The sequence below is a fragment of the Podarcis cretensis genome (genome assembly GCF_951804945.1).
Source record: "Podarcis cretensis genome assembly, chromosome: 8".
NCBI lineage: Eukaryota > Metazoa > Chordata > Lepidosauria > Squamata > Lacertidae > Podarcis > Podarcis cretensis.
This window is the reverse complement of record NC_137177.1, coordinates 27,360,650-27,375,655: the sequence shown is the minus strand read 5'-3', so window position 1 is coordinate 27,375,655 and position 15,006 is coordinate 27,360,650. Positions and strand designations below refer to the sequence as shown.

The following is a 15,006-nucleotide window of genomic DNA, read 5'->3' as shown; positions in this document are numbered from 1 at the left end:
TCAGAAACATTCAATTGCCAAGAAGTGTATTCACAATGCTCATTGGAGCATTCTGAACTTTTGTCTGGCAAGAAATGGTGAGCAAACATTTCCAAGCCTATTCATGGCCAGTAATGGTGCCATGCAAAACAGCAAACACCTATGTTGTGACAGAAGACCAGCAAAGTTGACCTCAAAATATATTTGGGATGCACTTCAAGTACTTTTTGAAACCCAGGATTTGATAGGACGTTCTGGAGCAAAACTAGCTATGTTCCCTCCTTAAAATAAGTTTTCTGATCCTCTAATTAATGGGTGGCATGCAAAGTTGACCCACCTGTCACTTCTTCACTTTTATATAAAAAGTTAGGAGGGTTTCTTTTTCCCCCTTTTGCAAAACCCTCTGGATGTCAAGATAGAGCACTAAACAAAATGATCAATTAGGCAGTTTACGTGTCACAATTAAGCCTGCTTTTGTGTTTATCACAGCTGAAATTCAATACAATGCCTGAATTGCTTAGAATGCACAATCAGTTTAACAATTCTGCTTTTTACTCTTGGGCTTGTAACATTCAGAGACACTGACAAATAACATGTAAGAAGCGAAAAACAACAACAGCATGGCTACAATTTAAAATAAAAAGATAAATGCATGGCCAAACCACCACTTAACCTAAGGCATACAATAGTTTGCCCTTTATTCTGGCTAGTTTATAATTAAGAACAGTTTTCCATCATCTTAAACAAGACTGACACAGAATTATGCTAAAATGCCCAATGAAGTCTAATAAAAACTTCTAGATGCTATTCTTATAGCTCAGAGTGAAAACAGATGTGACTTGGGAGATCTGGGGTTTTGATTTCCCACCCCCTCCAAGTTATTACCCAGCTAGAGAAAAATAACACAGATATGATACAGGTTGTCTTTTCCATCACTAGGATTAATAACAGCAGGATTGGGGGAGGGGGAGAATGTAGGTAAAAGATTACTGCCTGTTCTAATCCATCACCACCATTGCAGCACACAGCTGATTAAGTAAAAAAGAAGTCAAAACAGTTCATGGACCTCCTACCCACACCACGTCTCTTTTGGCCTTTAAGAGTTTATTAATATTCACTTCCACTTATTCATTTATTTAGAGCATGTCTACAGTCACAAATGCTCCCAGAGTGGTTTACGTACAACCATTTGTAGCAAGACAGTCCCTGCCCACAGGCATATAATCTAACAGCATGACACAATAGGAAAGGGGGACAAGGAGGGAAGAGGAAGAAAAGGAAACAGTTCAGGGGCATGAGGTGCTTTCAGAAGAGCTGCTGGGATGAGTGGGATACCACTGACACAAACAGTAAAGGTAAAGGTAAAGGTAAAGGTACCCCTGCCCGTACGGGCCAGTCTTGACAGACTCTGGGGTTGTGCGCCCATCTCACTTAAGAGGCCAGGGGCCAGCGCTGTCCGGAGACACTTCCGGGTCACGTGGCCAGCGTGACATCGCTGCTCTGGCGAGCCAGAGCCGCTCACGGAAACGCCGTTTACCTTCCCGCTGGTAAGCGGTCCCTATTTATCTACTTGCACCCAGAGGTGCTTTCGAACTGCTAGGTTGGCAGGCGCTGGGACCGAGCAGCGGGAGCGCACCCTGCCGCAGGGATTCGAACCGCCGACCTTTCAATCGGCAAGCCCTAGGCGCTGAGGCTTTAACCCACAGCGCCACTAAAAGATCCCCCTTATGAAGCAGCAGTGTCTTCTGTTTGTTCTGTATGATTAATTAGTGGGTGAATCAGCTGCTCCCAGTATTCTTTAGGAGTGAGGCATTTCAGGTAACTGCATTACTCAGAGATGGCTTATGCACTGAGGTGATGGGGCGTGTGTTCCCTTGGATTCCCCCTGGAACAAATCTGGATCTCGGCAAGAGCAGAGATGAGGCACGTGGCAACCCAAGGAAACAACTGCACACTGGCATTTCATGTCCAGATTTGCTCTTAAAAAAATAAAATAAAAAAACAGAAAGGCTTGCATAAAAGCCCCTCTTGGTGCAGATCAATCTTTGTTGCGTAAGAAAGAGCTTCAGAGAGCACATACCAACTTCACGTCTGAGTCATGAAGTTGGGAAAAATAGACACATCAGTGCCTTCCGGAAGACACAACAGGTGGAACTGAGAAATGGGTAGGGCTGCAGCTCAGCTTTCCCTGCCGATGGGCCCAGGTTCAGTTCTTTGCACTTCCATCTCTAAAGGATCTCAGGTAGCAAGTGGTGGGAAAGACCTTTGTCTGAGATTCAAGAGAGTTGCTGTGTAGACATCACCAACCTAGGTAGGCCAGCTGTCTCACTCAGTCGAAGGCGGCCTCTCAATGTATGAATTTATTCTCGTGTTGAGCAAAATAAAAACCACAAATGCAAACACTAATCAAAGTGGTTCACAAATCAAAACATATTCCAGGAAAACAGTATAAAACATTTAAAACTCTTGGAAGACACATATCCACAACATTACAACTATAACACATGTACTACAACAGATGAGCACTACAATACCAGATCAATCACCTGAGGAAAATTTCCACCTTTTAAGAAATTCTTATATTTATATAATGCCTTTCCTTCAAGGAGCTCACGTACATTGCCCTCCTCCATTTGATCTTCACAACCGCACCTTGTGAGGTAGGTCAGGCTGAGAGTATGTGACTAGCCCAAGATACAGTGAGATTCAATGTTGGATGGGGATTTATACCTTAACTCTAGTGTCCAAAGTATATGAAAATACCCAGTTCAATCGCCCTAGCAATTAATTCTGATGCCAATTCAGCTATTTGACGTTTGTGCCACAAAAATTATTTGTGCAAGGTAGGAGGGAAACCCAAATAAAACAGATGTTTAAAAGTCAAGCAGAATAAATAACTGTGGCCTAGGACCCACTTACCTACGGGACCGCCTCTCCTGGTATGCCCCGCGGAGGACCTTAAGGTGCACAAATGACAACATTTTGGAGGTCCCAGATCGGAAGGTGGTTAGATTTGTCAACTAGGGCCAGGGCCTTTTCAGTACTGGCCCCGACTTGGTGGAACGCTCTGCCACAAGAGACTAGGGCCCTGCGGGACTTGACATCTTTCCGCAGGGCCTGCAAGACAGAGCTGTTCCGTCTGGTCTTTGTTTGGACTCAGTCTGACCCTTTTATTTCCCTCCCCTTATGGTTTTGATCTATGGGCTAATTTTAAAATGAGGCTGCATTTTAAATTGCATTTTAACCTGTATTTTAATTTTTCTTTTCTTTTCTTATTACGTTTTTATTGTAATTTTACTGGTGTTAGCTGCCCTGAGCCCGGCTCTGGCCGGGGAGAGCGGGGTATAAATATTTATTATTATTATTAATATTCATAATCTTGCTATAAATTTGGTCCCAAGGAATAAAGATACAAAGCAGTTCTTATATCAGACCAATGTCTCCTTGCATTGGAATATTCAAGCTTTTGCACTGCACAGATTCTGAGAAAGGTGAGTAGAATATCATAATCTGGATCATATCATACTTTTTTTTTATGGTTCTATTGTGCCTGTGATTCCCAGTATATGTGAACTTTTAAGTACATTTGGCAACAAGGTTACCAGAGCAGACAATCTAAGTAAGTGTACATTTATAAATTCATGACCATCTTTTAATCCCAAACAATTTCATACAGCAAATCAAACATTTTCCTATGTTGGTACATATTCTGAACACAGATTTATTTATTTGTTGAAGTATTTATAATCCACTTTCATAAAAGTACAACACAGTGGTATACAACATACAAGATTATAATCAAACCAGTAAAAACATCAATAAAAACACCAATAAAACACCAATAAATCTAAACCAAGGAGTGATTTTCATAAGCATGGCTCACTGAATAGCAATTGCTGGATTTGGGAGACGAAGCTTCACCTACAGCGAAAGACGTTTGACACAACACTGTTTCAGCATTATACAGTGGTACCTCGGGTTAAGTACTTAATTCATTCCGGAGGTCCGTTCTTAACCTGAAACTGTTCTTAACCTGAAGCACCACTTTAGCTAATGGGGCCTCCCACTGCTGCCGCACCGCCGGAGCACGATTTCTGTTCTCATCCTGAAGCAAAGCTCTTAACCTGAAGCACTATTTCTCGGTTAGTGGAGTCTGTAACCTGAAGCGTATGTAACCTGAAGCGTATGTAACCCGAGGTACCACTGTATGTGTAAAGAAGAACCTAGCAGGACCTGCAACAAAATGTTGCAGTATATCCTCATTTTCCACATAGGTGTACTCCAGTGCAAGGTACCAGGTAGCCTTAGTGTCACCCAGATTGCACCATAAGCATAGTTTCCTGTTCTCTCTTCCAACTGACCCTCAACATTCCATGGTTGCTGAGTATGCTCAGTGCCCAAGATGATGTTTTGGTGGACGGGTTGCCCACTTGGCTTTGATTTTAAAAGAAGTTGTGGATTTGGGGAGTACTTCCACAGACCTTAGTTAATGTTCCCTCAGTGGTCCTGTTTTTGGCTCCACTCCTGACACCACCCACTACCTGAATTTGCTATTAAAGGGAGCAGCAGCAACACGTTTGATAGCTGACAGGAAGATAAATTTAGAGTACTGCAAATACCCACACACCAAAATATGTTTTATCGAAGGACGGTGTATCACCATTTGCAGAAGCCATATCAGTTGATCAAGATGAATTATTTTTAGAGTTCTATATAATATAAGGCACTACCATGGTATATTCGGTCTTAATACGAGAGAGAGATTTATTTTAATTGTTTCTAAGCTGCACAGTCAGATAACACACGGTACACCCATCTTGCTGAATCGAAACAAGTCTGAGTCTGATCAGTGCTCAGATGGCAAGCTGCCTGAGAACCCCTTGACCTTAGTGATGGAAGATATAATAAACATAATAAAATAATGTGTCTTAAACACCTTCATATATTTTATTAAACAAGAAGCTGAAACTTATGTGAACACCCACAGCTTTCACACCAAGGCACATTTTTCTATTGACAAGTTGCTTCAAATTACAATATTCAATTATAGTACTAGGCAAAAAGGCAATGGGAACATTGATATTCCACTGAATAGTGGTTCTAAAGAGGCAATTCATTGGAAACACACAATGGGTTGGCACAGGTGTGTAGTGACTGCATTCAACCGCAAGTAGAGGGGAATGGAACAACAACAGTTAAATGCAGTAACCCTAATGAATCAAAGCACCACATGTGGTCAAAGAAACTGGCTCACTCTTATTTTTAAGGATGTTATGAATGGCTGGATGACAGGGACTGATGCAGTTGAGATGCTCGTATCCCTTCACCATTCAAAGACTTTGTGAGCATGGGCTGTCTGGTTCTATCACTATTTTATCTCCTCCTCCTTTTTAAAGCTTTCTTGTGTTATACATTCCAGAAGGGTAGCAAGGTTAGTTACAACAAACACAGGAAGGAGTCCCATGGCACCTTAGAAACTACCAGTTTTTATGAGGCACAAGCTTTTGTGGCTATGTGTTCACTTCATCCAATACATTAACATCAGCAAATAAATTAAACATACAAATATAGATATGCAAACAGATGTGTGTATGCACTCATAATTCAGGTGAAGGCAGCACTTCTTGCATCTGATGCAATAAGCTCTAGCCCTTGTAAATGTATGCCACAATAATTCATATAGTATTTATTAAGCCACAGGGCTCTACTTTATATGACAAGTCGTATGTCCCCAAGTGATGAAAAAAGAAAAAGATTACAAGTGCAAAGCTATATACTTTGGTAAAAGTATGAAGCACACTTGCTCCATAGCAAGTGTATTTCTTTCAGGCCCAATACCAAGACCACAAAATTAGGTGTAAAATTAGCATATTGCATTGCACCAGCAGCAGGTGCCAACTTTGGACATAACACCAACACAGTCATCATGCGGCTAATGTCACCAAGCCAAGAAAACCCCATGATGACAGACACATCAGTGAAAACCTGTTATGCAGCACAGTAAGCCAGTAGGCCTTGGAATAGGGACAAATACAACTCAACGACACTTCACCTTTGCATTTGCTCTCACCTGAAGCCAGCAACAATTCTTCTGAGGTCAGTACAAAATAGCACACACTTTGCACCCTAAAATGCAGCAAAAGAGGTCTTACTCATACCAACCAACAGTGCAATAAAATCTAGGAACATTGGAAGCTGCCTTATACTGAGTCAGAACACTAGTCCATCTAAAAAAAAAAGGGGGGGGGAGAACACTGGTCCATCTAGGTCAGCATTCTCCGCACTGACAGGCAGTAGCTCTCCAGAGTTTCAGGCAGGGGGTATTCCCAGCCCTACCTAGAGATGCTAGGGACTGAATTTGGGACCTTCTGCATGCAAAGCAGATGCTCCACCACTGAGCTATGGCCTTCCCCATGCAAGCCTTTTGTACTGTACTGATGTAGTAATATAAAGGCAGTGGTATTTCCATTTTTGCTCTTTCATTAAGGAAGCCTTTTCACATGCCCTCGACATACCTTCTGCCAAAAGTCATATTTCTCATTCAGAAACTGCAACTCCCATATGATTAAGAGTAGCAGTCAGTTTTGAGACACCTACTTCATTCAGGCATCTGAATGATTCACAGGGAACACTGCTCCCATTTTAGACATGTCTTGCCATCTACATGTACCATCTGAATACTTCCTTGTTTCTTGACAGCAAAATAATATTTTAAAGAATTTGTCATAATTATTTGCCTATACCAGAGGTTGGGAACCTGCGGACATTGTTGGGCTATGGTTTCTGTCATCCCTGACTAGTGAGGTGGGTCTTCTGGAAAAATTCGAATTGGAAACCTATGCAAATTACTGGATTATTACTGGGAATTTGTCTAATGCCCTAAAGAGTGGTCTAATTTAGCATGTTTATTTTACTTGTACTTAGCAAACAAGTTAAAACAGTTTGAAACTGTCAAGATTGCCTAATAATGAATTTGCAATTGGCATTCATTCATTGTTACTAAAGAACTTATGAAAGAAAAAAATCCCCACGGAAAAACAAAGCAGTGGAAAAATTTCCACCGCCCATTACTGTCCCTGACAGTTGCCATCCCAGATGGAGTTGGAAGTCCAACAACTTCTGCAGGGCAACAGCTTCTCCACCCCTGGGCAATACCCAACTTTTCCAACACTGCTCACACCATTTCACAAACGATCAACTTTAAGTCAGATAAGATGTAATTATATGTCCTTTAAATGGCTATACAGAAGTTATACCAAAATTCTGGCAGACAAATACATCACAGGCAGTTAACATTCTTATTTCATAATGCTTTGTGAGCATTGCAGCCTAGTAGGAAAAGGAAATCACTTGTTTCCACAGCTGCTTAATTATACTCTGAAGTTCAAGCTCAAACATGAGAATCAGTTTGGATGGCACTTCTTTTCACAGGGAACCTAAGAACAAGTCAAGGATGAATCTCTTACCTGAAAACTGGACTGCCTCACATTATGTTTGCTCAAATGTTTATACAACTATCATGATCTGAGTGTGGGGAAGTTCATCCCCACTCCCATCAAAGGGAAAGGGCCTATTATGTTGCTTCCATGGCTAAAAATGAAAATAATAAAAGTGTATGTATCTGGCAGATCTTTGCAGATTAAATAGCACTTTTCCAAGGTATTAACAACTGATTTAAAAATGGTTGTTTCCATCATTATAGAGTCAGTCAATACTATCCACAAAGGCCACATACACAGGCTGCATTAGGGACAAAAATGTTTTCTAATTACTTGTGAAAGCACAAGCAGATATAACTATTTGTGTGCCACAGTAGACATAGAATCACAGAATCATAGAGTTGGAAGAGACCACAAGGGCCATCAAGTCCAACCCCCTGCCAAGCAGGAAACACCATCAGAGCACTCCTGACATATGGTTGTCAAGCCTCTACTTAAAGACCTCCAAAGAAGGAGACTCCACCACACTCCTTGGCAGCAAATTCCACTGTCGAACAGCTCTTACTGTCAGGAAGTTCTTCCTAATGTTTAGGTGGAATCTTCTTTCTTGTAGTTTGGATCCATTGCTCCGTGTCCGCTTCTCTGGAGCAGCAGAAAACAACCTTTCTCCCTCTTCTATGTGACATCCTTTTATATATTTGAACATGGCTATCATATCACCCCTTAACCTCCTCTTCTCCAGGCTAAACATGCCCAGCTCCCTTAGCCGTTCCTCATAAGGCATCGTTTCCAGGCCTTTGACCATTTTGGTTGCCCTCCTCTGGACATGTTCCAGTTTGTCAGTGTCCTTCTTGAACTGTGGTGCCCAGAACTGGACACAGTACTCCAGGTGAGGTCTGACCAGAGCAGAATACAGTGGCACTATTACTTCCCTTGATCTAGATGCTATACTCCTATTGATGCAGCCCAGAATTGCACTGGCTTTTTTAGCTGCAGCGTCACACTGTTGGCTCATGTCAAGTTTGTGGTCAACCAAGACTCCTAGATCCTTTTCACATGTACTGCTCTCAAGCCAGGTGTCCCCCATCTTGTATTTGTGCCTCTCATTTTTTTTGCCCAAGTGCAATACTTTACATTTCTCCCTGTTAAAATTCATCTTGTTTGTTTTGGCCCAGTTCTCTAATCTGTCAAGGTTGTTTTGAAGTGTGATCCTGTCCTCTGGGGTGTTAGCCACCCCTCCCAGTTTGGTGTCATCTGCAAATTTGATCAGGATGCCCTTGAGTCCATCATCCAAGTCGTTGATAAAGATGTTGAATAAGACCGGGCCCAAGACAGAACCCTGTGGCACCCCACTAGTCACTCTTCTCACATGTTAGAATTCCTCCAGGTGACATATTTATCAAGCATTTGTTCCGATTTATTTTTATTTACAAACATTATGTGGGGGGTTAGATTACATTTGGCCTTTACAGAGTATTCATTCTGATTTGTTTGTGGGGTGGTTATATGACAATGAAAATTCATCCCAATTTGCCTGCAGTAGTGTTTTCCCATTATTTGTTTACCAAACACATTTCCCTGCCACCTTCTATATTGCTAAAAGCCCAATTCTTTTTTTAAAGTGGTGTGCTGGAGCAAAGCAGTCATAGAATGGTAGAGCTGGAAGGGACCCTGAGGATCAGCTAGTTCAACCCCCTGCAATGCAGGAATATGCAGCTATCCCATATGAGAATCAAACCTGAAAGCTTGGCATTATCAGCACCACACTCTAACCAATGGAGCTAGCCACACAGTTAAGTCCTTTAATCCACTAACTATGCAAACCTAAAGTTCTGGTATATGCTTGAATACCTCCCACAATACATTGGTAGCAGTCTGGAGGTACCCTTAGCTATAGCAAAAGCATGGCACACACACAAATATTGTGGCACTAACAGTTTTATTGCACCTTAAGCTTTCAGGAACTAGAGTCCACTTTATCAGCTGCCTCTGAGGAAGTGGGCTTCAGTCCACAAAAGGCAAAATACACCTACTAGCCTTTAAAAGGCAAAATACTCCTCTTTAACTACCAATGTACCCCCCCCCAAACAGCCAATGAAAATACAAATAAGGTGCTTACAAATAAATAAATTAATACTAAATATAGCATGCTAGGGGCTATGGCACAGATAGCCAATATGGTACTTCCCAGATGTTGCTATAACTCTCATCACCCCTAACAACTGGCCGGAGTCTAATAACATCAGGAACACACACACCATGGTGGCTCCTCCTGATGCAGTACGTCCTTCCGCCTGCCCCCACAAAAAAGCGTCTTAAAAATCAGATGAATCACACAGAAAGCTAGCCTACAACAGAAGCCATGTAACTCATACAAGTCAATCTAGAAAATATATTTAAAGTCCACAAACCATCTGAATCAGTCGTCACCTCAACTAAAACCATCTGTAAAATATTTGCAGGGTCAGTTTAAGGAAAAACTAGTAATTTGGCTTGGGTTACTATGTAAATGTTTGTGGTAGATATACAGAAAGCCTCAACTGCCAAGCTCCCTTATCCAGCCCTTATAGCAGGGAATGCCAGGCAACAGGGTGAGGCCCACCACGCCATCTGGGGAGCGTTACAAATGGGATCTGAAGTTGCCAGCTCTAAGTAGGAGTGGGAAAAGACGACAACTGATGCCACCCCACTGGAAGAATAGTGATAAGCCACATGGGAGATCTTGAAACAAAAAAAATCCCCAAATCAAAAACTCACTCTGCTTCCACTGGACATTACTGGCTGGAAGTTTTTCATTCAAATGCATTCTCCTCCTCAGCCCCTTTGGCAAAGTTAGGTAATCTTAGACTCTGGACTTTAAATGGTCTTACCAGCAGGGGGAGGGGGGGCTTCTCTAAATGGTAATGTGTTTTACTTCACCGCAGCCCTCCCCCAAATAAACTCTTGTACTTCCAGAACATCAGATCACAGATGCAATTTAGAGCCAGCAGAGATTAAAATATCCAACTAAAGATCAGTCATATCAGAGAGGTAAAAAGATAATTCAACACCTGAACCTTAGTATGAAACGCTTAATTCCAGCCCAACGCACAACATGTTGCTATGCTTGCTGCTGAACTCTTTAAAGTCAGCTTTTCCCATCATCTGACCATTTTGGCAGGAAAAAGCGAGATCAAAAGGACTGGTTCTTAACAATGTGGCACAGAAACTACAACCCCCACCGCCGCCCACAGAGCAGCAAGTTAAACAGCAAAGTGTATTCCAACCCAAAGGCCTTTAATAAATAATATTATTTTTCTGGATTAAGAAAACAATCCCTTTTTGTCACTTGTTGAGAACTGGAAGCCCCTCTGAGCTGAGTGCAGGTTACACAATCCTCACATTCTTTTTTGAACATGCTTCACCTGCAACTCTCGCCCTGCCTACAGCCGCAGCTAGACCCTCCATTACTCACCTGAGGGAGCTGGATTTACCGGTCTTGAGTAGCGTGTCTGCCCCATTATGAGAGTCTTCGAGGTAGCTCAGGGAAGGAAGAGAAAGAAAAGAGAGTCTATTCTGGAAGCAGACATTAGCCTTCGGAAGATGACAAGCCAACTCCACAGGGTGAGAGCGACGGAATTGTCTGGAGTCCAGGGAGCAGAACAACAACAGCCAGAACTCAGGAAACGGCCGGGGTGTAGGTCGAAGCACAAACCCCTCCTGTATTTCCTGTACCCCTGGGCCGGACACTTCACGATTCTCATAAATAAGCTCCCATGCCAGCTCCTTTCAAGGAGGAATGCCTGTCATTCCACAGTGCGAACTCTGTTTAGGGCTGGATCTCAGGAAGGGGGGCGGAGTCTTCCAACCCCAGAAGCCAAATAAATCAACACCCCTTGCTCTTTAAAAAGCAGGAGTTTAAATGCTGTAAGGGAGTGGAGGAAGGATCAAGAGAGCTCAAAAGAGACTTCAAAGGCAGAACAGCTTTTACAAAAACAGCCCCACTACCTAATTGCCACTGTTTTGCTATTCGGGGAAGAAACCTGAGCTTCCCCAGCCCCGTTGAGGGCAGATTAGAAGACCAGTAGACACAGATCCAAAATAAGGCTCTTATAAGGTGCTCTGTGTTGGTTTGACTCTGCAGAATAAACAAACAAACAAACAAACAAACAAACAAACAAACAAACAAACAAACAAGAAAGCTGGGGTTTTATTGGGTGTAGGTGTGCTTAATTTCTTCTGTACCAGCATGGACGTGGGGCACTGTGCTCTGCATGAAAAGGAAATGTGAGCTGAGGGTGACAGTGACTTTGCTAATACAGTATATCAATTGTGTGTGCCTCCTATGGGACTCATAAAGCTTGCAAAATGTGCAAACAATTAATTGGGCTAACCAAAGGGATAGTTTTGTTCTTTTTTTTAAAAAAATAATTTTTATTAACTGGCCAATCACATCAAATTAAATCACATCATATAAATTCCGAATTACAAAGCCAAATTTTTAAATTTTGTTGGGGGAACCCATACTTCAAGATCCAAAGGGGAATTCAGATCATCTTCTTATTACTGCGTTAATGTCCAAATCAGTCCCAATCAGTCCAAACAAAGTTCATAATTCTATCCAGTCTTATCTTGGTGTTACCACATCATATCTTGTTCGTATAATTTCTCTTTTTCCTTTACGATCTCTTCTGTTAGTCTCCTTAAGCCGATAGCAAGTGTAATAATCCTGTGTGGATTTCCCGTTCCTCCACTGTCCAGATGGTTTCCATATATCTCCTTCGTAGATAACATCACTTTTTCCATCTGTATGTGTCCATGATCTGCCAATAATTTAATTCCCACCATTATGAAACACTGATATAAGCCCTGTGCATGCATCTGCCAGTGTACAAACTTTCAATTTAAAGTGGTCCTTCCTAAGGAGATGGCATTTGTTTTCATGGATTGTGGCAAGTTAGGCATAAGACAGAAAGTTAGTGTGGAAGAGAAATATTGGGGTGGGGGAGCAGGGGGAATCCCACTCCTCTGGCTTCAACGCTTACTGCAGTTGTTGAGCTTGCTTTTCCTTCCAGTTGAGATTTCCAACCTAACAAATGGTTCACAACTTCCTGTGTTGCCCTGGCAAATGGCTGGTTTGCACACAAAAGCAATAATGAACCCCCCATTTCTACAGTAGCTAACTTGACTATATTTTGGTTAATGTCTGAAGGGCATTCATGTGTCTCAAAACACTTAGTAAACATGCCCTAGGAGCCTGTGCTAATTGCTGCTCTTTGGGACACATTTACCACACCTTTTCAGTCATGTTAATGCCTTTTGAGCATTCACAATGGAAATGAAGACTCTGCATTTTGCTGATATCTGAAGCAACCTTGATTGAAGTCAGATATTACACTTCTCCTGGCCCAGTGTTTCAATAGGCCAAAGAGAAGCTAACCCAGTCAGATGTCAAAGCCTCATTAGGGAATGTATGGGGTGTTAGGGGAGGGATAGTACCTCTATAGTGGGGGACACACCATGCTCCTTCTGGGGTAGTTTGCCCACCTTTGGTCCCCACCCTGCAGTTAGCTCTCACCTGTGGCTCCTATCAGCATGTGACAGCGGCCACACCTCGGAAACAGCTTCGACTAGCAGGCTAAACCAGGTGAAGGTAGCCAATGGGTCTCAAACCCTCAGTGAGTTAGTATGTGAAATTAGCATGAGAAAACATGCTCTGGCAGATTGAGCAGACAAGATCAATAGTGGGTCCAACAGTCAAGAAGGCAGCTTCTGCATGTGCTGTAGAGGGAAGAGAGGCAGCTGGTGCTTGTCAACCTGGGAAAGTAGCCCATCTAGGAGAAAGAAAACTCTGATCCTAACCCTCCACTACCTTGCAGGGTTATCTATGGGGGAAGAAAGGGCTAAGAAGTAAACCCTACACAAATTTGGAGTGGAGTCCCTAAGATGGTTGGATGGCAGCTTGTATGCCTCCTTCCAGCAACTCCTGCAGCCAAATTGGTGCCAAACATATTGCTCTGCTTTCCTTTGGACCACATCAGCATGGCTGAGATGAGGGTCTTGTTGTCTGTACAGCCCAGGACCTCCATATACACTGCCTGGGCTTGCACCTTGGGGAGGTCACTTTGGTGCTGCTAACGCAGCGGTTTGATTTCACCCCCAGAGTCGCACTCCATTGTCTCTTGAGACAGACAGGGGCCAACAATTAGGAAAGACAGTCTCATACATTAGGAATCACTGAAATATTGAGTGGTCTCCCACAACTGCAGAACTGAAGGATAGAATTTCCATTACCACCTCAAAAATTGTATCTTAAAATAATGAGGCTGAACTTCAGACTTCAAAGATAAGCAAATTTATTTCAATAAGAGCAGCAAGGTTAAATGTGGTCAATACAAGTAAATAGAGCAACAGCAGCTTTCTCTGCAGCGATAGTCAATCTTCAAAGCCCTTCAGCAAATTTTATTAAAACCAGTTTCAGCGGGAAGACCTGCGTTCAAATCCGTACTGTGGCATAGATTTACTGAGGGGCTTTCCATGATCTCTGCGTGGTTTTCTAATAAATGAGGAACTAAGATCTCCCTTTTAAAAAAGGTGTTATAAGGTTAAGAAAAATGTTGCCACTTGTCAAAAGCTGGAGGGAAAGGATGGGTTTCACCTTTAAGCCATCATCAAGATAAATTACTTCATTAAAAAAAGAACCTTCTTTTCTTGAGCATATTGGGAATACTTCATTATTGTGTCACTGGGCTGCCCTTGAACACTATCCAGAGGCTATACTGAACACAATTGTGCTTCCATCTCTTAGGAGACAAACTCCTTCCCTATATGTGATTAATACACTTAATCTACATTTCTGCCCAATAGCATAGTTCTCTAGAAGGCTCACAAAGATATAAAAATATAACAAACAATATTAAAAATATAATAAAAATAATTGCTGCAGAAACATTTGCAGCACAGGGACATCTAAATCCAAATTGAAAATCAGTGGGATAGCAATCAGATTTTTTAAATAAGCCTTGTGGGGGGAGGGGGAGTCTTCATCTAACACTGAAATTACCTCAAAAAAGTTGTCAGGAGAGTCTCTTGAGACTGGTGCGCGCTCTCTCTCTTTCTCTCACCCTCACACACCCAAGGTGTAGGGCAGGGGTAGGCAACCTAAGGGCCGGGGGCCAGATGTGGCCCAATCGCCTTCTCGATCTGAACAGTGGACGGTCTGGGAATCAGCATGTTTTTACATGAGTAGAATGTGTCCTTTTACCATATTTTTTGCTCCATAAGATGCTCCTGATCATAAGACGCACATAGTTTTTAGAGGAGGAAAACACGGGGGGGGGGGATTCTGAATCAAATGTTGTACTAAACTATTTAAAGCAGCAAAGCGGGCAGCTCCTGTCCGCTTTGCTGCTTTAAAGCGAGCCTCAGAGGAGGTAAGGAAGGAAAAAAGTGTGTCTTATGAAGTGAAAAATACGGTATTTAAAATGCATCTCTGGGTTATTTGTGGGACCTGCCTGGTGTTTTTACATGAAGAGAATGTGTGCTTTTATTTAAAATGCATCTCTGGGTTATTTGTGGGGCATAGGAATTCGTGTTTTTTTTTCTTTCA

The 15,006-nt window shown here is 42.3% G+C and overlaps 1 protein-coding gene across 5 annotated transcripts in view; it reads right to left on the bottom strand.

Moving 5' to 3' along the window:
• PHACTR4 (phosphatase and actin regulator 4) overlaps positions 1–15,006 on the bottom strand; it is a 99,140-nt gene that overhangs the window by 28,038 nt on the left and 56,096 nt on the right. Inside the window, exon 1 of one of the 5 annotated variants that reach the window (XM_079985995.1) lies at positions 10,873–11,240. The exons of the other annotated variants lie outside the window; for them this stretch is intronic. Coding sequence (XP_079842121.1) covers positions 10,873–10,918 — 46 coding nt within the window. The 5' untranslated portion in view covers positions 10,919–11,240. Of the gene's footprint in view, positions 1–10,872; positions 11,241–15,006 lie in introns of those variants that run through there. 5 annotated transcript variants of the gene reach the window in all.